This window comes from Globicephala melas, chromosome 6 (genome assembly GCF_963455315.2).
Source record: "Globicephala melas chromosome 6, mGloMel1.2, whole genome shotgun sequence".
Taxonomy (NCBI): domain Eukaryota; kingdom Metazoa; phylum Chordata; class Mammalia; order Artiodactyla; family Delphinidae; genus Globicephala; species Globicephala melas.
The window spans coordinates 49,962,698-49,982,164 of NC_083319.1; the positions used below are offsets into that span (position 1 = coordinate 49,962,698).

Sequence of the window (19,467 nt, forward strand, 5' to 3'; positions counted from 1 at the left end):
TGTTAAATAGCCCTTAAAATGTATCAGACATGATTCTAAGTTTTATACATATATATAAAATATTAACTTGTAGTATATCTATTAACTTGTATCATCCAGTAACCATGTGATGTAAGTACTATTGGATTGACCAAAAAGTTCGTTCGGGTTTTTCGTAAGATGTTACGAAAAAACCCGAACGAACTTTTTGGTCAACCCAATACTACTATGCCCACTTTAGAGATGGTAGAATTGGAATATTTTCTGTGATTAAATTATTCAGAGTCAAAGAGCTAGTAAGTGATGAAACCACGATGCAAATTCAGGCAGTATGTCACCCACACCTGTCCCCACACTACTATAATACCTCATTAAGGATAGTGAATGACAGGATGATCCCTTAGGGATAAATGTGGTATTTGAAAACTAATAAGCACCATTTATAGCCAACTCTTGTAAATAAGGTAGGGGATAATCCTTTGGAGTCAAAAGTCAAATATGACTAAATATGAGAATAGAATATTGAGAACAATTTGCTGGTAACTTCAAACCCCATAAATTAACTTCGAAAGCTGTTCCCATAAAGGAGTGGCCAAAGTGTTTTGAGCAATGGCAGTGGGCTTGAAACATGCAAATAAAGAGTCTACAATGGCTAGTTGAGAAGGACCAGGACCCACCAACCTGTGTTGAGCAGGTGCTAGAAGGCAAATCCAGGTGCAGTATGGACAAAAGTGTAGTCCAGCAGGCAGTCCACTATCTCTAAGGGATCAACAAGTGGCCATCCAGACAAGCCGTTGGCACTCTTGATCCAGAAAATAGGGTATCCAAGGTGGTGAGGCAGCCAACATTGGGTCAGTCTGTCCACAGGTGAAGAACCCAGATCACTGGATCAAGGGACAGATCCACCAGAGCTTTCCACTGGCCAAACCCAAACAGAAGCCAGAGCAACAGGGAGCTGTTGATGCAACCCAAAGAGGCCAGCCTCGCAGGGCACAAGCAGGGTGGGGAAGGTGCAGAGTGGATCTGAAGAGGGAAACAAGATGTCCAGCCCCCACGTCTTCATCAAAGCTGGACAGGGTCAAGGACACAGTCCTGAGGTCCAACCAGAGACCTCAGTCTGGTTGACATCTGGTACTGAACTCATTCTGAAACCATTACCAAAACTATCTGCCAGGCCATGCTTCACAATTTCAGGCATAAGGATATCAGAGAAAACAAAATGATAGTTTGCTGAGGCAAGATAACTGCGTGAGGAGGCTTTTTCTGACCATGTAAGCCTATTTAAACTGGTAATGATTTTAGGAAGGTGCAATGTCTGTTCTGCATCCATCTTGGCTCCCAGTATCATTAAATGTAATTTCCAAATGATTCAAAGGAGATTAAGCTTTAATAAACTCTAGTCTTTTTTATTTCTGTCTTTTATATGTTACTCTTATAAATCGATGTATTGTGTTTAGAAGAGCTGATGATTTGAGTAGGGTTCTTGATGTCCTTTGGATTCCCTAGTAGATGTTTTATGATTGATCTAACTCATGGAAGGGAAACACATTTATAGGCTAGGGAAGGTAGATAAGAATACCTGGGTATTCCTATTCTGTCATCTTTTTTTTTTTTTTTAATGAGAACCACTAATCTCCCAGCCTATGCAGATTGCATGTGTGTGTGTGTGTGTGTGTGTGTGTGTGTGTGTGCACATTTGCATGCCCACTACATCCAGGGCATAATCTTGTTTGGCAACCACAGCTTTTGTTATGGAAATTAATAGTCTCAGTGTCATAGACGGCCCCTCCAGTGGCTTGGTGGCAGACGTCATGTTGACTGGAACAGTATGTGCGCAGGTGGATTAGGATAGGCTGCAGTCCGAAGAAATAGAACTTCCCTTCCAACTCCAGCAGGGCAAGACAAGTAACATTCATTAAGTCCACAGGAGGTAGTTGTACTACTTTAAATATTTGCAAAAATATAAAAACTTATATAAATGGAATCATATTGTTCATTCTAGTTTTCTCAGAGGAGAGAATGGCTAGTACAGACTTTCTTCTTCTTTTCCCACTTCTCTCTACCTTCATGTGTTTTCCCTACACCTGCATTACTACCCCACCCCCTCCCCATACTCACACAATACTCTCCAGGTTAATAATCTGGTGTCATTCTTTTTTTCTTTTTTACATTTCATTTTGTCTTCAGTCAGGCCCTTCTAAAACTACTTCTGAATGTGTTAAAAGAAACAGTCTATTGGAAATTGTTATTAACAACTTCTTAAGGACAGATCAACCAAAGTAATGATAGCCTCCCCTTCTATCCATGCCAAACCAACAGGAGCCTCAGCTAACATTACGAGCTACCTGGATTCAATTGCTGAATCATGAAATGTTTTTATTTCTAAATGGTGCACTGCAGTGGAGTTCCCTCCCTCTGTTCACTTTTTCCAACTCAGCTGTGGAACATTCCAGAACCAAGAGCCAGAAAGCCACCTGTGCTTCACCACAACCTGGATTCCCTCACTTCTGCATCCAAGATGCCATAGCACCTCCTTTTCATGTCGTGTGGCTGCTCCTGCAGAGGAGACCCTCTTGCCTGTGTCTTCCAGGTCATTCAGCCTTTTTGTAGAAGGGGAGGGATTTTCTTCAATCAGCTGTAACTCTTCCCTTCTACTCTCCCAGCCTCCGGTGACACATGGGTCATAGTCAAGAACATTGGCTGGATGATGGCACTCCTCTCCTAGGCCTCAGTTCCTAGGATGCTTACGAGCTATGAAATCCAGAACCTATAAGAACAGTAGCCCTCACATGATTCACAAAGGTGATGCAGTTGTTGTTTTAACTCTAGCTTCTTTTGGTAGCTGGAACCTATTTCTGTTTTGCATTCATCACCAGGTATTATAATCGCCAAAGCTGTCTGCCCTTGAAGGCTGGGATCATGGTTTAGAAACTTGCATCCCCCTTGCCTTGCACAGTGCCTGGTACATATCCAATAAATGCCAACTGGATCAGCGCCCTCAAATATAGGCAGAGGTTGAATCACTGGAGTTCTTTGGGCACTTAAAGCATCAGAAGAAGGTGGAGAAGTTCGCAGGGGCAGATGAGATCGGTAAAGATTCAAGGTGGAAAGAAGAAATGAGTTCTCCAAAGGCTGGGCATGCCAACGTCCAGAAGGCCCCTGATATTGGGAAGTGGGAGGATAATTATTTTCTTTCTAATCACTAAGAATTTACCAACTACCTACTATGTTCCCTCTGTACTTGGCACTGGGGAATCAAAGATAAATGACATGTCCCCTTTTCTCAAGGACTTCATATTTATAAAGAATTGCTACTCAGAATGACAGGTGCCATAATATGATAGATAGATAGATAGTGAGGATGATGGGAGGGGTTAATCAGGCTTTATTACTCCCCTGCTTAAACCCCCCCAGTAGCATGCCAGTGCACTTGAAATAACTCTACCATGATGTACCAGGCCCTGCCCTGCTAGCCCCTTCCCAACTTTCCGTCCTCATCTCCTACCACATCATCCCTTGCTCAGTTCACAGACACTATTTCTGTCTTTGAACACAGCAAGTCCTTTCTCACCTCAAGGCCCTGCCCTCAGATCTTTAGTTGGCTGCCTCTTTCTTTATCATTCAGACCTCAGTGCCCATATCATCTCCTCTGGCCACTATAGGAGGCCCTCTCTCCTCGGTCAGTTTCTCTGCCATTACCCTGTTTCATTTTCTTCATAAGACTTTTTGTTCCCTGATGTTATTCTGTTTATTAACATAATTATTGTCTCTTCCCCTCTCTTTTCCCTCCACTCCCATGAACTAGAATGGTGGCTTCCTGAGAACAGAACAGCCTGTCTGGCTTGGCCACTGCTCTGCCTCTACGCCCAGAACATTGCCTGGAGGCTGGCACGTAATAGACATTCATTAGGTATGAACTTGCTTTGGGGAAGATAAGACATTCACCAAAGAAAAGTTAGGTGAAAAATGTGCTGAGGTCGGGCTTCCCTGGTGGCGCAGTGGTTGAGAGTCTGCCTGCCGATGCAGGGGACACAGGTTCGTGCCCCGGTCCGGGAAGATCCCACATGCCACGGAGCGGCTGGGCCCGTGAGCCATGGCCACTGAGCCTGCGCGTCCGGAGCCTGTGCTCCGCAACGGGAGAGGCCCCAACAGTGAGAGGCCCACGTACCGCAAAAAAAAAAAAAAAAAAAAAAAAAAAAAATGTGCTGAGGAGAGGGAAGGCAGTTAGGGCTAGTGTCAGGACTTCGGGGTGTTAGAATACAGGGTGGAGGTGAAGCGTGAAGATGAGGCTAGGAGGAGTGATGTGGCCCAAGGGCTCTGTTTGTCAGTAGTAGGACTCAAGCACCAGAGCCTAGAGGCAGGGGGCAGGGGCGGGGGTGGGGGGGGTGGGGGGGGTGACACCAGTTCCGCCAGCAGGTGTGTGACCTAGGCAATCATCTAACACCACCCGCCTCCATTTCCTCATTTTTAAAAGAGCTGACAATAATCTCTCTAAAGACGATAGAAGAGTATGCTCTTCATAGGCTAGTGTGAGGATTAAATGAGTCGTTATGTGGCAAATGCCTAGTAATGTCTGGTAGATAGTTAGCTAAGCATCTGTACTATGTACTGGAGGGAGATCGCTGAAGAGTTTGAGAAATAGGGCTATGGGATTCAGATTTGCATTTAGAAAGATGAGCAGGTTGGCTCATAGTGAGGTGAGGATCGACTGGAGGGGACTGAGAAATTAGTGAAGGAAATTTTGTAGGCGAGAGGGACCGAGACAAGGTAGTGGCAGCGAGGATGATGCGAGAGCTATGAAGACAATGGACTTGGTCCTCAGTCTGGGGAAGGAAGTTAGGGAAAGAGACAACTCAGTAATGATTCCTGGACTGGGGACTTGGTGGTGCCTTTCAGCCATACAGGAAATTCAGGAGGCGGGGCCAGGTTTGGGAGCTGAGATGTTCAGCTGTGGCAGGTTGAGATTGAGTGCTGTGGGAACTCCAGGTGGAGCTAGCCAGCCAGAGAAGCCCCACACCTTCCTGAACTGCAATATGATGCTAACACGCTTATTAGCACTGTACTTATTCGTACTTAATGTTAGCGCTTAATAGTTAGCGTTTATAATCTTTACTTTTTAAGCAAATACCGTGAGAAACATCTTTGTCCACATCTGAGTTTTTCCTTTGAGATTTCTATAAGTAGAGTTACTGGGGCAAAGGTATATTACCTTTTTAAGATTTTAACTCATCTTGCCAAATTGCTTTTCAAAAAGGTGATACCAATCTCTATACACACAATAACCTTGGATTCTTTCAAAATAGCCTCAGTGGGGTTTTTAAATAAATATCACCCCCAAAGTTGCCAGGGTACAGGGAACCATCCTCTCGTGCGCTACTGATGGACCCGACCACCAACGTCAGCTCCATCTTTAAAAGTTGGGAGTTGCCTTTGTCCTAGAGAAATCCCTCAAATCGATGTCTGTTATTAATTAACATGCCGCAAACACCGCAACCCAAACTATATTCTTGAAACCACGGTGGTGAGTGAAATAGAAATGCTCCATGCATATGGGAATACTCCCCTGAGGCCGGGGGAGGGGGTATAAGGACAATGTACCCAGTGAATAGAAAGCTCCACTGTAGCAAAACTGCATTATTTTGACAGTATTTTTCCCTAAAGTAGTGGTTTCTTGTAACTTTGTTTACCATAACTCAGTGTACGGACATGCATGGAAATCTCATTTCCTTTGGATCAGTGCTCTATGAGATGGTACCATGTGCTGGTCAAATGCAATTTTAACCCAGAATAAACTAAAATCTCTTTCTGATGCATATATCGATAGATTTTTATCAAAGTGAAAAGGGAAAATGCCATTTTCACTGAGGACAGTGCTTTGATCAGTTCTGCACATGGTTATCATGAAGTCTTGGCTGGTTCAGGTGTTTTGGATGGTGGTTGTTGCATTGCTAACACTAAGCACACACAGCTGACACACTGCAGGGCAACAGTACCCCGGGAAGTATCTGGCATGTTTGGTATCCCTCCCAGTGAATGCTTTCTCTGTGCTCAGCAGACTTAGATTTGTACATGAGTGTGGTTTTTATCTGTTGTCTTTTCCAGAGAGTCCTTATAAAGGAAACTTGGATAGACTGTTGTCGTCCATGTGTTGTATTGAACTGAATATTTGTTTTGTATTTTGCGTGATCCGCTGGAGGCCACCTAACCTGGGGGCCCTCAGCACCAGCATTTGCCTCTTCTGTTCAGTGCGTTAACCATCCATCTGGTCTGAATGGAGACTCGTACTTGGAAAACTTTCTTATACCTAGTTCACAGTCACTGTTCTCAGGGGTTAAAGGAGAGGAGGCCACAGTTTTTCAAAGAAGACAGGGTCTAATTTGTATGAAGTGGGACTCTTATCAAGGAAGGAAGCAATAAGGATTGATCATCTCTGCTAAACCACAATTGCTTTCTAGTGAGTATTAGTCAGTGGTGGATCCATCAGAGAATGGGAGAAAGATGATACTTCTGCTTTAAGATGAACTTGGTAGCTCCAAAATGGCCTCCTCTACTGCTGGGACTGTCATAGTGCCTGAAGGAAATTGCATTCATTGTGGTGGGAGTTGAGCAGAATATAATGCATCAAAACATGAGAGAGTCCATCAGATGTTCCTGGTCCTCCTGGAGCTCTCTGCTATTACATTAAAGAGTTCACTTCCCACTTTTGTCCATTTGTAAGATGAGCTCACCAAAAGAACACTATGAGAAAAGTTTACACATTTTAAAAATATATTTATTTATTTAGGCCATGCCGGGTCTTAGTTGCGGCACACGGGATCTTTAGTTACAGCATGCAAGATCTTTTTAGTTGTGGCATGTGGGCTCCTTAGTTGTGGCATGCATGTGGGATCTAGTTCCCCGACCACGGATCGAAACTGGGCCCTCTGCCTTGGGAGCTCGGAGTCTTACCCACTGGACCACCAGGGAAGTCCCTAAAAGTTTACACATGTTGAACCTATTTACCATAAATGTCTTGAAATCATAGGGATCCTGCTTGTTTTTGCTGTTCTTTACATCTTTTGTGTTTATTTCCATACATTGCACACAGATTATGCTATAAAGCTATTTTGTGATAAGAATGAGAGAGGTTGAAACCAAAGCTGTGTCTCTAGCTGCAAGTCCCTCTGAAAATAGGGAAAGAGACCTAGCCATATTTTAAAGAAATAAGCGTGTTATCCAATATCAGCTGTAATGCTAATTCATAGAATCAAAGAATTGTAGATCCAGGGTGTATGAGGGAAGTGAGTATTAGAAATTAGCTAGTCTGTATTTCTCTAAGTGCATTTGTCAGAACACTGGCCTGTAGGAAAAAAGTGTTTCCCAGTCAAACAAGTTTGTGAACCGAGCATCCTGTATCTTCCTCCCCTTGAATATTCACAATGAAAAGTCAACTCGAAGTCAGCATTTCCCAGACTTACTTGACCACGGAGTCTTTTCTTATCTAGGTAATAGGTGTTAACATCCTGCTATAGGAAATGAGTCCAGCCTCATGGTGGAGGTCCGGAAAATTGAGCCACTTAACCGGAGGCAACAAAGCCAGCAGTGCCAGGACGAGAACCCATTGATGGTTGATAGCCTCCCCCAGAATGGCTGCGAATTTGTATTGACAGCAACGGATCCAAAACATTCCAAGATTATTTTTTTCCCTTGAAACTTATTTTAAAAATCGTTTCTAGTATAACTTAGATTTATCCCTTAGCAGATGGAAAATGTGTCAATTGTCTCATTCAATTTGGTAGTACTCTCTATTCATATGCATCAGAAACAGAACCTGAATAGTAAGCATGGTGGGGAACTAACGGCTCAAGAGGCTCTCAGTCTGAGGGGTGGGGAAGGGAGAAAGCCAGTAAGCAATTACACAAGGAGATATGTAATTACAAATTACGACACGTGCTACGAAGAAGATGAACTATGTGCTCTCAGGCTGAGCTTAATTTGCAATCACTTTTGAATTGACCGAGATTCAGATGGGATCAATAACAGCTGTTTTTATGGTATCTTGGTACTCAGCTCCCGCCTACAGTCTGAACCACGTAATAGCCCCTCCCCCCTTCTTGTTTTTCCAGCCGGGTGAGGCAGAATGAGAGCGCAGTGAGCCGGCCCAGCCCCTCTCCCAGCCGTCGCCGACGCCCACCATGAACCACTTGGAGGCGGCCGCGGAGGTGGAGGTGACGGACGAGGCGGCAGGCGGGGAGGTGAACGAGTCGGTGGAGGCCGACCTGGAGCACCCGGAGGTGGAGGAGGAGCAGCAGCAGCACCATGCGGGCCGCCCCCCGCGCGGGCGCGCCGTCGAGGACCTCCGCGCCCAGCCCGGGCCGCAGCAGCCGCAGCAGCAGCAGCAGGAGGAGGAAGAGCGCGGGGAGTGCCTGGCGCGCTCCGCCAGCACGGAGAGTGGCTTCCACAACCACACGGACACGGCCGAGGGCGACGTGATCGCCGCAGCGCGCGAGGGCTACGACGCCGAGCGCGCGCAGGACCCCGAGGACGAGAGCGCGTACGCAGTGCAGTACCGGCCCGAGGCCGAGGAGTACACGGAGCAGGCGGAGGCCGAGCACGCCGAGGCCACGCACCGCCGCGCGCTGCCCAACCACTTGCACTTCCACTCGCTGGAGCACGAGGAGGCCATGAACGCTGCCTACTCGGGCTACGTCTACACGCACCGGCTCTTCCACCGCGGCGAGGACGAGCCCTATGCCGAGCCCTACGCCGACTACGGGGGCCTCCAGGAGCACGTGTACGAGGAAATCGGGGACGCACCCGAGCTGGACGCGCGCGACGGCCTGCGGCTGTACGAGCAGGAGCGAGACGAGGCGGCCGCCTACCGCCAGGAGGCCCTGGGCGCGCGGCTGCACCACTACGACGAGCGCTCCGACGGCGAGTCCGACAGCCCCGAGAAGGAGGCCGAGTTCGCGCCCTACCCGCGCATGGACAGCTACGAGCAGGAAGAGGACATCGACCAGATCGTGGCCGAGGTCAAGCAGAGCATGAGCTCGCAGAGCCTCGACAAGGCGGCCGAGGACATGCCTGAGGCCGAGCAGGACCTGGAGCGCGCCCCCACCCCGGGCGGGGGCCGCCCGGACAGCCCCGGGCTACAGGCGCCGGCGGGGCAGCAGAGGGCGGCTGGCGGCGAGGCGGTGCAGCGGTACAGCAAGGAGAAGAGGGATGCCATCTCGCTGGCCATCAAGGACATCAAGGAGGCCATCGAGGAGGTGAAAACCAGGACCATACGCTCGCCTTATACCCCCGACGAGCCCAAAGAGCCCATCTGGGTCATGCGCCAGGACATTAGTCCCACCAGGGATTGTGACGACCAGAGGCCGGTGGATGGAGATGTAAGTGTGTGCGGGTTCAGGCCCGCTCAGCTCCACGCGCGGCCAGGAGGGGAGACGGGCGCTCGGTGGCATCGTTTGTCATTGGGAAATGACTTGATGAGAGAAACGATCTGTGGGGATGCTCAGAAACAGCTTGTGCTTAAGCGCGCCTGAGTGAAACAGGTGGGAGGGAGTTAAGTGTTGAGAGGTTGCGGTAAATCAGTGGTTCTCAAACTGTTCCTGGAGCACTTGTTCAGAAATTGATTTCCAGGCGCACCGCTTCCCATCCCCTAGTTTCCCACTTAGAAGGTATGGGGTGGGGCCTGAGAATTTGTATTTCTAACGTCAAATAAAAAAACAGGTCTGGATTGAGTAAGGAGAGACTATTGGAAAGCATTATTGCAAAGGGGAAAGGTCCTATTGTAACAGGGGAAGGGGGACTGTTGCAGTAGCAGAACCTCTAAGATCTGCAAGCGTCTCTAGAGTTAGGCACAAAGGGGGTTCTTTTGGAGGGAGGAGTAAACAAGGCTTGGAAGAACAAAGTGTGAGGAAGTGGGATGAAGCACGGCTTGAACGCATTGCCCAGGAAAGAGTGTTTTAACCTGACATCAGCCTATTCCCAGGAGGAGCTGTTGAGTAGGGGTGGGAAGCTGGCCAAAGTTCAAGGACCTGGAAGAAGGCGAGGAGCTTCATCGAAGGCTGGTTAATAAGAATTTTGTCTTGATTAATCAGCAGTTCAACTAACCATTTGTCAGGCAAAGAATGTAAATTTGGAGGGGCTGTGTCTGGCCTTGTCCTAGGTAAACAAGGGGGCACCTGTGAGCTACTCAAGTCTAATGGGAAGGTAGGTTCTTTGCCTAAGCCATTTCCAGAACACAAAACGAGGGGAGGGGAGCCCTTAACCTTTGCTGTTTTCCAGGATCTCAGGGCTCAGGTGAAACTCAACGTTGTCACTAATAAGTTCCCAGGTGATGTTAATGCTGCTGGTCCCAGGACCATAATTTGAGAACCACTGCCTTAAAGCAACCCTTAAAAGTTTGGGATGGATAGTGTGGCCTCTTTGGAGGAAATCAAGGAAATCCTTCTGCCTTTTGGGGGTGTCTGCAGTTTTTTCACTGTGACTTTCAGGAAGGGCTTAGTTTTCATCTCTGGTGGTACCAGAGTGTCCTTCTCACCTCACAAAAGACATGTTTTTGAACTGAAATACACTTTCTTGTGAAGAGCTACAGAAAGCTATTGCTGCCCTGTCTGCATTTTATTTTCTGTGTTTGAAATACCTAAGAAATTTGATAACTCGGCAAGCTTGAGTGTCACCACAGTCTATTCAAAATAAATCAAGAAGGCTAACCTTTACCCCCACTACCTGGCTCTAAAGATTCTCTTTCTCCTCTGACTCTTACTTTTCCATTCTCTTGAATAATTTTTAAGCACTTTCATTTTTTTTAAGCACTTTCGTTTAAAATGCGAGCTTGGAGTAAAAGAAGGGTCAAGTGGTTAAATTCGGTTTCATTTAATTCTGCATTTTATGATTGCACCAGCCTATTTCTCGGTATATCTGTTGGAGTGAGAAACAATTATTGGAATCTGTTTGTTCATTTTACTTAAATAGGTAAAGGGCTATGCAGGTCAGAAAGGTATCAATCGCCTGCTCTTTTAGTAACAGTCAGCATTGGCTGTTAGCTGATTAAATCGCTGGCACCTTTAAGGCAAGGTTGGAAATGGGTTGGGAAGGGATCTGCATCCTCCCAGCCAGGGGGCGGCATTGGGTCAGTTAGTTTAGCATGCTTGGTGTCTCCCTCTGCTTTCCAGGCTTCACAGTCAAACAGTTAAAAATAGGTGCACTCACGTGCAGAATTGTCGGTGACCTCCCGCTGTCTCCAGGTTCCTTGTGGCTTGGAGGGATGGAGTGCAGCAAGTATTTTGCAAATGTAGTGGAAATGGAGCAGGTTTTTAAAAGTAGGGAGCTGTCAAGAGGCCGGGTTCTACATCCTTTTTAGAAACTTGGAAAGCCATCCGAGAAAAAGATGCGGGAGCATTCGGTCCAGATGCTGGCCTCTTCCTTCAGCTCTCTCACCTGCACCAGCTCCATGAAACTACTAGCTTAACCACCTGGTCCCTGCAGCCTCGCGATGAACCCATCACCCAGCCTCCACTAGGGCTGGGGGCTTGCTTTTATCCATTGGAACTAGGAAAACAGCTTAACCCTCTTGCAAGATGTTTCATTCAGGAGGTAGAATTGATTCCAGAATATTGGGTGATGCTTTAGAAACCCATCCAGTCAGAAATTCAACTTGACACTAAGAAATTGGTTAGTTGGGCTTTCTGGGTTATGAATAGTTAATACAAAGCAAACCCCAAGACCTGTGCTTTAAAATACTCCACCAGTTGTCTTTAAGCCATTTGAATTTGTGGGTTGCATTTCATCGGTCATGCCACATTTATCGGAAAGACCTTCATTTGCTACCTCTTTGATGGTATCATGGGAGAAATACATACATTCTGTGGATTTCTTCCTCAGCATCAAAAAATATTTACTGAATGCTCATTCCGTGTATACTGTTGTAGAAAATGGAAAAGCACTATTAAAAGCCACGTGGCCTGAAGTCTTTCTGGAAGGTACTTGTTAAAAATACAAATTACTACCTTTCTTTTCCAAACCAGAATACCTAAGATGGGGTCCAGTGATCTGGGGTTTTGTTCATTAGGTTTGTTTTCCTTGTTTGTTTTTGTTTTGTAAATTCTCCCTGTGATTCTTGAGTATGTAAAAAATTAAGAACCACTGATTTAAAGGACAAGTATCATCTGGGTAGTTTCCCCATGTTAGCTCTATGGATTAGAGACCTAGCTAATTAGAGACCTAGACCTAAACCATAGGTGTGGTTTCATGGAAGGGGCTCTCCCACTGTGGTTTTGGTCAACTGGCCTGGAAAAGGGGCCCTGGAATTCTTGTTACAGAAGCAGCGTGTTCTCAAAATAGCAACATCAGAAACTACAGTTATGCAAATAGATGGTAATAAACACCACCTGTACTACTACTTGCCAGAGGTATCTGCTGATAGCTAAATCTGCTCTAAACACTACTTTTTTTTTAAACATCTTTATTGGGGTATAATTGCTTTACAATGGTGTGTTAGTTTCTGCTTTATAACAAAGTGAATCAGTTATACATATACATATGTTCCCATATCTCTTCCCTCTTGCGTCTCCCTCCCTCCCACCCTCCCTATCCCACCCCTCCAGGCGGTCGCAAAGCACCCAGCCGATATCCCTGTGCCATGCGGCTGCTTCCCACTAGCTATCTACCTTACGTTTGTTAGTTCTAAACACTCCTTTTAATTCACTCGGACCTTTAGCATTTTTCTCATACTTGGAGGAAACTGGCATCTGTTTGCAAGTGAATCCTACAGAATGCGAAAATAGGATTGCTCGTTAGCAAGGACTTATTGAACATAGACTAGATGCTCTGCAGTGAGTGAATATAATTGTTTTTTGAAAAAAGTATTTATAAATGCTTTGCTTCTAGTAAAGCCTCTTTTCTAGATATATGTTTGAAAACTACCACCCAGCCCCCTTCTTGAAAAGTATTGTTAATGAATGACCAGTTCTGAAAAGTTCCACAGCCTACCCGTCTCTCTTTAGGCAACAAACTCACTCTGAGTAGAGAACAGAGCGGGGGGTGGAATCAGAGGGATGGATGGGAGCAAGCACACAGCGTAATGGGAGGGTTTTGGCTACTTGGAGTAGTGTGTTGCACAGTTTGAATTGGTCTTTATCACTGCTCCCTCTTAAAGCTACACTAAACATACATACACTAATATGTATAAAATGGATAACTAACAAGAACCTGCTGTTTAAAAATAAATAAATAAAACAAAATTCGAAAAAAAAAGCTACACTAAAATGACAGTAAAATAATAAAAATACGTAAAGCCACAATCACCAGGAGACAGAAGAAACAGCAGCAGATGAGAACAACAAAATTTTGGAACACCATAGTGGTGACTGGCTGTGGTAGACATTAGTGCCCCTCCCCCATATTGCCAGTTGTCCTCTGCTTTCAAGCCCAGGGATGACTGCACTGCACCTCCTCATACCCTAGGAGCAAGACAAGGCCAGTGAAATGGGAGCAGTGAAATGTGATGTTGCTTCTAGGCAGGAGCAGCTCAGAGCACCTTCTTCCCCTGAAGCCTCAGGTTAAGATGGCGGTGTCACAGGATGGCAGAGCCTCTGTCCGTGTGGGTCCCAAGTGACCGTGATGAGCCGGGCTCTCTCCTGCCCCTGTGGACATGTAGTGTGAGAGAGGAAGCAACCTTTGTTGTTTTAAGCCTTGGGGATTTGGGGTGGTTTGTTGCCACAGCACAGCCTGATCGATTCTCACTCATACACTGATGAGGTTTCTGTGTTCCCTACTCTGTGAAGATTTGTGCCGGGGACCCCCAAGAAAGGCTAAGGAATTTGAGACACCAGATACCGCCGATGGCAGGAGTATGGCTGAAAAACAAAAGAGGATTGTTTGAAGGTGTGTCACAGGAGAAATTAGACTCCAAATCCCTTCTCCAGCCCATGCCACCAAGTTTCCACTCTCCTCCACCCCCCACAGAAGGTGGGAGGTTTACTGTAAAGAGAGGGTGAACCAGAGAAGTGCTGGAACTAGCCACAGCTGAAAAAGGGGTTAAGGGGTACCTTATGGAACACAGGACCCACTAAGCAGTGAGACTCTGAGAAAGCCTTGGAATTCTTAGCCATCAGGCTTAGAACCTACCCCCTCGCAGCCCCCAGCCCCAGCCGGAGATTAGAACATTCCTCTCTGAGGAAACAGAAAGACGCAAGAGTAGGTACCTACAGTTACTCATGTTTGGGGCTTTTCCAGCATAAAATCTGGTTCCCTACCTGATCACCACGCAGTGAAGGTTACTGCTGCTCATGGACCTTCCAACAGGCTTTTTGGGACCCACTGTTAAATATGAGTGGATATCCAAGGATCTCCGGACATTTGACGAACATCTCTTAACATGAAAGACAAAGACACAAAAAAAGCAAATGGAAAAGGAACTTGGAGAAATAAAGGCAGTACTCAGAGCAGGAAAAAACTATAAAACATTCATCAGTATTCTCAGAAGGGTAGGAGAAGATAGGGGAGCCACTAAATTAGGATGCCATTTTAAAAAAAGAACATTCCAAAAAAAATTTTTTTTTACATCTTTATTGGAGTAGAATTGCTTTACAAATGGTGTGTTAGTTTCTGCTTTATAACAAAGTGAATCAGTTATACATATGTTCCCATATCTCTTCCCTTTTGCGTCTCCCTCCCTCCCACCCTCCCTATCCCACCCCTCTAGGTGGTCACAAAGCACCGAGCTGATCTCCCTGTGCTACGCGGCTTCTTCCCACTAGCTATCTATTTTACGTTTGGTAGTGTATATATGTCCATGCCACTCTCGCGCTTTGTCACAGCTTACCCTTCCCCCTCCCCATATCCTCAAGTCCATTCTGTAGTAGGTCTGTGTGTTTATTCCTCTCTTACCCCAGGTTCTTCATGACATTTTTTTCCCTTAAATTCCATATATGTGTGTTGACATACGGTATTTGTCTTTCTCTTTCTGACTTACTTCACTCTGTATGACAGACTCTAGGTCCTTCCACCTCGTTACAAATAACTCAATTTCATTTCTTTTTATGGCTGAGTAATATTCCATTGTATATATGTGCTACATCTTCTTTATCCATTCATCTGATGATGGACACTTAGGTTGTTTCCATCTCTGGGCTATTGTAAATAGAGCTGCAATGAACATTTTGGTACATGACTCTTTTTGAATTATGGTTTTCTCAGGGTATATGCCCAGTAGTGGGATTGCTGGGTCATATGGTAGTTCTATTTGTAGTTTTTTAAGGAACATCCATACTGTTCTCCACAGTGGCTGTACCAATTCACATTCCCACCAGCAGTGCAAGAGTGTTCCCTTTTCTCCACACCCTCCCCAGCATTTATTGTTTCTAGATTTTTTGATGATGGCCATTCTGACTGGTGTGAGATGATATCTCATTGTAGTTTTGATTTGCATTTCTCTAATGATTAATGATGTTGAGCATTCTTTCATGTGTTTGTTGGAAGTCTGTATATCTTCTTTGGAGAAATGTCTGTTTAGGTCTTCTGCCCATTTTTGTATTGGGTTGTTTGTTTTTTTGTTATTGAGCTGCATGAGCTGCTTATAAATTTTTGGAGATTAATCCTTTGTCAGTTGCTTCATTTGCAAATATTTTCTCCCATGATGAGGGCTGTCTTTTGGTCTTGTTTATGGTTTCCTTTGCTGGGCAAAAGCTTTGAAGTTTCATTAGGTCCCATTTGTTTATTTTTGTTTTTATTTCCATTTCTCTAGGAGGTGGGTCAAAAAGGATCTTGCTGTGATTTATGTCATAGAGTGTTCTGCCTATGTTTTCCTCTAAGAGTGTGATAGTTTCTGGCCTTACATTTAGGTCTTTAATCCATTTTGAGCTTATTTTTGTGTATGGTGTTAGGGAGTGATCTAATCTCATACTTTGACATGTACCTGTCCAGTTTTCCCAGCACCACTTACTGAAGAGGCTGTCCTTTCTCCACTGTACATTCCTGCCTCCTTTATCAAAGATAAGGTGACCGTATGTGCGTGGGTTTATCTCTGGGCTTTCTATCTCCTTCCATTGATCTATATTTCTGTTTTTGTGCCAGTACCATACTGTCTTGATTACTGTAGTTTTGTAGTATAGTCTGAAGTCAGGGAGCCTGATTCCTCCAGCTCCATTTTTCGTTTTCAAGATTGCTTTGGCTATTCGGGGTCTTTTGTGTTTCCATACAGATTGTGAAATTTTTTGTTCTAGCTCTGTGAAAAATGCCAATGGTAGTTTGATAGGGATTGCATTGAATCTGTAGATTGCTTTGGGTAGCAGAGTCATTTTCACAATGTTGATTCTTCCAATCCAAGAACATGATATATCTCTCCATCTATTTGTATCATCTTTAATTTCTTTCATCAGTGTCTTATAATTTTCTGCATACAGGTCTTCTATCTCCTTAGGTAGGTTTATTCCTAGATATTTTATTCTTTTTGTTGCAATGGTAAATGGGAGTGTTTTCTTAATTTGACTTTCAGGTTTTTCATCATTAATGTATAGGAATGCCAGAGATTTCTGTGCATTAATTTTGTATCCTGCTACTTTACCAAATTCATTGATTAGCTCTAGTAGTTTTCTGGTAGCATCTTTAGGATTCTCTATGTATAGTATCATGTCATCTGCAAACAGTGACAGTTGTACTTCTTTTCCAATTTGGATTCCTTTTATTTCCTTTTCTTCTCTGATTGCTGTGGCTAAAACTTCCAAAACTATGTTGAATAAGAGTGGTGAGAGTGGGCAGCCTTGTCTTGTTCCTGGTCTTAGTGGAAATAGTTTCAGTTTTTCACCATTGAGGATGATGTTGGCTGTGGGTTTGTCATATATGGCCTTTATTATGTTGAGGAAAGTTCCCTCTATGCCTACTTTCTGCAGAGTTTTTATCATAAATTGGTGTTGAATTTTGTCGAAAGCTTTCTCTGCATCTACTGAGATCATCGTATGGTTTTTCTCCTTCAATTTTTTAATATGGTGCATCACGTTGATTGATTTACGTATATTGAAGAATCCTTGCATTCCTGGGATAATCCCCACTTGATCATGCTGTATGATTCTTTTAATGTGCTGTTGGATTCTGTTTGCTGGTATTTTGTTGAGGATTTTTGCATCTATGTTAATTAGTGTTATAGGCCTGTAGTTTTCTTTCTTTGTGACATCTTTGTCTGGTTTTGGTATCAGAGTGATGGTGGCCTCGTAGAATGAGTTTGGGAGTGTTCCTCCCTCTGCGGTATTTTGTAAGAGTTTGAGAAGGATAGGTGTTAGCTCTTCTCTAAATATTTGATAGAATTCGCCTGTGAAGCCATCTGGTCCTGGGCTTTTGTTTGTTGGAAGATTTTTAATCACAGTTTCAATTTCAGTGCTTGTGATTGGTCTGTTCATATTTTCTATTTCTTCCTGATTCAGTCTTGGCAGGTTGTGCATTTCTAAGAATTTGTCCATTTCTTCCAGGTTGTCCATTTTATTGGCATAGAGTTGCTTGTAGTAATCTCTCATGATCTTTTGTATTTCTGCAGTGTCTGTTGTTACTTCTCCTTTTTCATTTCTAATTGTATTGATTTGAGTCTTCTCCCTTTTTTTCTTGATGAGTCTGACTAATGGTTTATCAATTTTGTTTATCTTCTCAAAGAACCAGCTTTTAGTTTTATTGATCTTCTCTATCGCTTCCTTCATTTCTGTTTCATTTATTTCTGATCTGATTTTTATGATTTCTTTCCTTCTGCTAACTTTGGGGGTTTTTTGTTCTTCTTTCTCTAATTGCTTTAGGTGCAAGGTTAGGTTGTTTATTCGAGATGTTTCCTGTTTCTTAAGGTAGGATTGTATTGCTATAAACTTCCCTGTTAGAACTGCTTTTGCTGCATCCCATAGGTTTTGGGTCGTCGTGTCTCCATTGTCATTTGTTTCTAGGTATTTTTTGATTTCCTCTTTGATTTCTTCAGAGATCACTTCGTTATTAAGTAGTGTATTGTTTAGCCTCCATGTGTTTGTATTTTTACAGATCTTTTCCTGTAATTGATATCTAGTCTCATAGCGTTGTGGTCGGAAAAGATACTTGATACGATTTCAGTTTTCTTAAATTTACCAAGGCTTGATTTGTGACCCAAGATATGTTCTATCCTGGAGAATGTTCCATGAGCACTTGAGAAAAATGTGTATTGTGTTGTTTTTGGATGGAATGTCCTATAAATATCAATTAAGTCCATCTTGTTTAATGTATCATTTAAAGCTTGTGTTTCCTTATTTATTTTCATTTTGGATGATCTGTCCATTGGTGAAAGTGGGGTGTTAAACTCCCCTACTATGAATGTGTTACTGTTGATTTCCCCTTTTATGGCTGTTAGTATTTGCCTTATGTATTGAGGTGCTCCTATGTTGGGTGCATAAATATTTACAATTGTTATATCTTCTTCTTGGATCAATTCCTTTATCATTATGTAGTGTCCTTCTTTGTCTCTTTTAATAGTCTTTGTTTTAAAGTCTATTTTGTCTAATATGAGAATTGCTACTCGAGCTTTCTTTTGGTCTCCATTTGCATGGAATATCTTTTTACATCCCCTTACTTTCAGTCTGTATGTGTCTCTAGGTCTGAAGTGGGTCCCTTGTAGACAGCATATATATGGGTCTTGTTTTTGTATCCATTCAGCCAATCTGTGTCTTTTGGTCAGAGCATTTAGTCCATTTACATTTAAGGTAATTATCGATATGTATGTTCCTATTCCCACTTTCTTAACTGTTTTGGGTTTGTTATTGTAGGTCTTTTCCTTCTCTTGTTTTTCTTGCCTAGAGAAGTTCCTTTAGCATTTGTTGTAAAGCTGGTTTGGTGGTGCTGAACTCTGTCAGCTTTTGCTTGTCTGTAAAGTTTTTAATTTCTCCATCAAATCTGAATAAGGTCCTTACTGGGTGGAGTAATCTTGTTTGCAGGTTTTTCTCCTTCATCACTTTAAATATGTCCTGCCACTCCCTTCTGGCTTGCAGAGTTTCTGCTGAAAGATCAGCTGTTAACCTTATGGGGATTTCCTTGTGTGTTATTTGTTGTTTTTCCCTTGCTGCTTTTAATATGTTTTCTTTGTATTTAATTTTTGACAGTTTGATTAATATGTGTCTTGGCGTATTTCTCCTTGGATTTATCCTGTATGGGACTCTCTGTGCTTCCTGGACTTGATTAACTATTTCCTTTCCCATATTAAGGAAGTTTTCACCTATAATCTCTTCAAATATTTTCTCAGTCCCTTTCTTTTTCTCTTCTTCTTCTGGAACCCCTATAATTCGAATGTTGGTGCGTTTAATGTTGTCCCAGAGGTCTGTGACTGTCCTCAGTTCTTTTCATTCTTTTTTCTTTATTCTGCTCTGCAGTAGTTATTTCCACTATTTTATCTTCCAGGTCACTTATCCGTTCTTCTGCCTCAGTTATTCTGCTAGTGATCCCATCTAGAGTATTTTTAACTTCATTTATTGTGTTGTTCTTCGTTGCTTGTTTCATCTTTAGTTCTTC

At 43.8% G+C, this 19,467-nt stretch overlaps 1 protein-coding gene across 6 annotated transcripts in view; it reads left to right on the forward strand.

Annotated features, from left to right (window-relative positions):
• APBA1 (amyloid beta precursor protein binding family A member 1) overlaps positions 1 to 19,467 on the forward strand; it is a 240,876-nt gene that overhangs the window by 151,037 nt on the left and 70,372 nt on the right. For 5 of the 6 annotated variants that reach the window (XM_060300863.1, XM_060300861.1, XM_060300862.1 and 2 more), the window contains one exon: positions 8,085 to 9,350. In XM_060300863.1, the coding sequence (XP_060156846.1) occupies positions 8,154 to 9,350 (1,197 nt within the window). In that variant the 5' untranslated portion in view covers positions 8,085 to 8,153. Of the gene's footprint in view, positions 1 to 3,784; positions 3,890 to 8,084; positions 9,351 to 19,467 lie in introns of all 6 variants that reach the window. The other variant, XM_030877032.2, reaches the window with a different exon arrangement.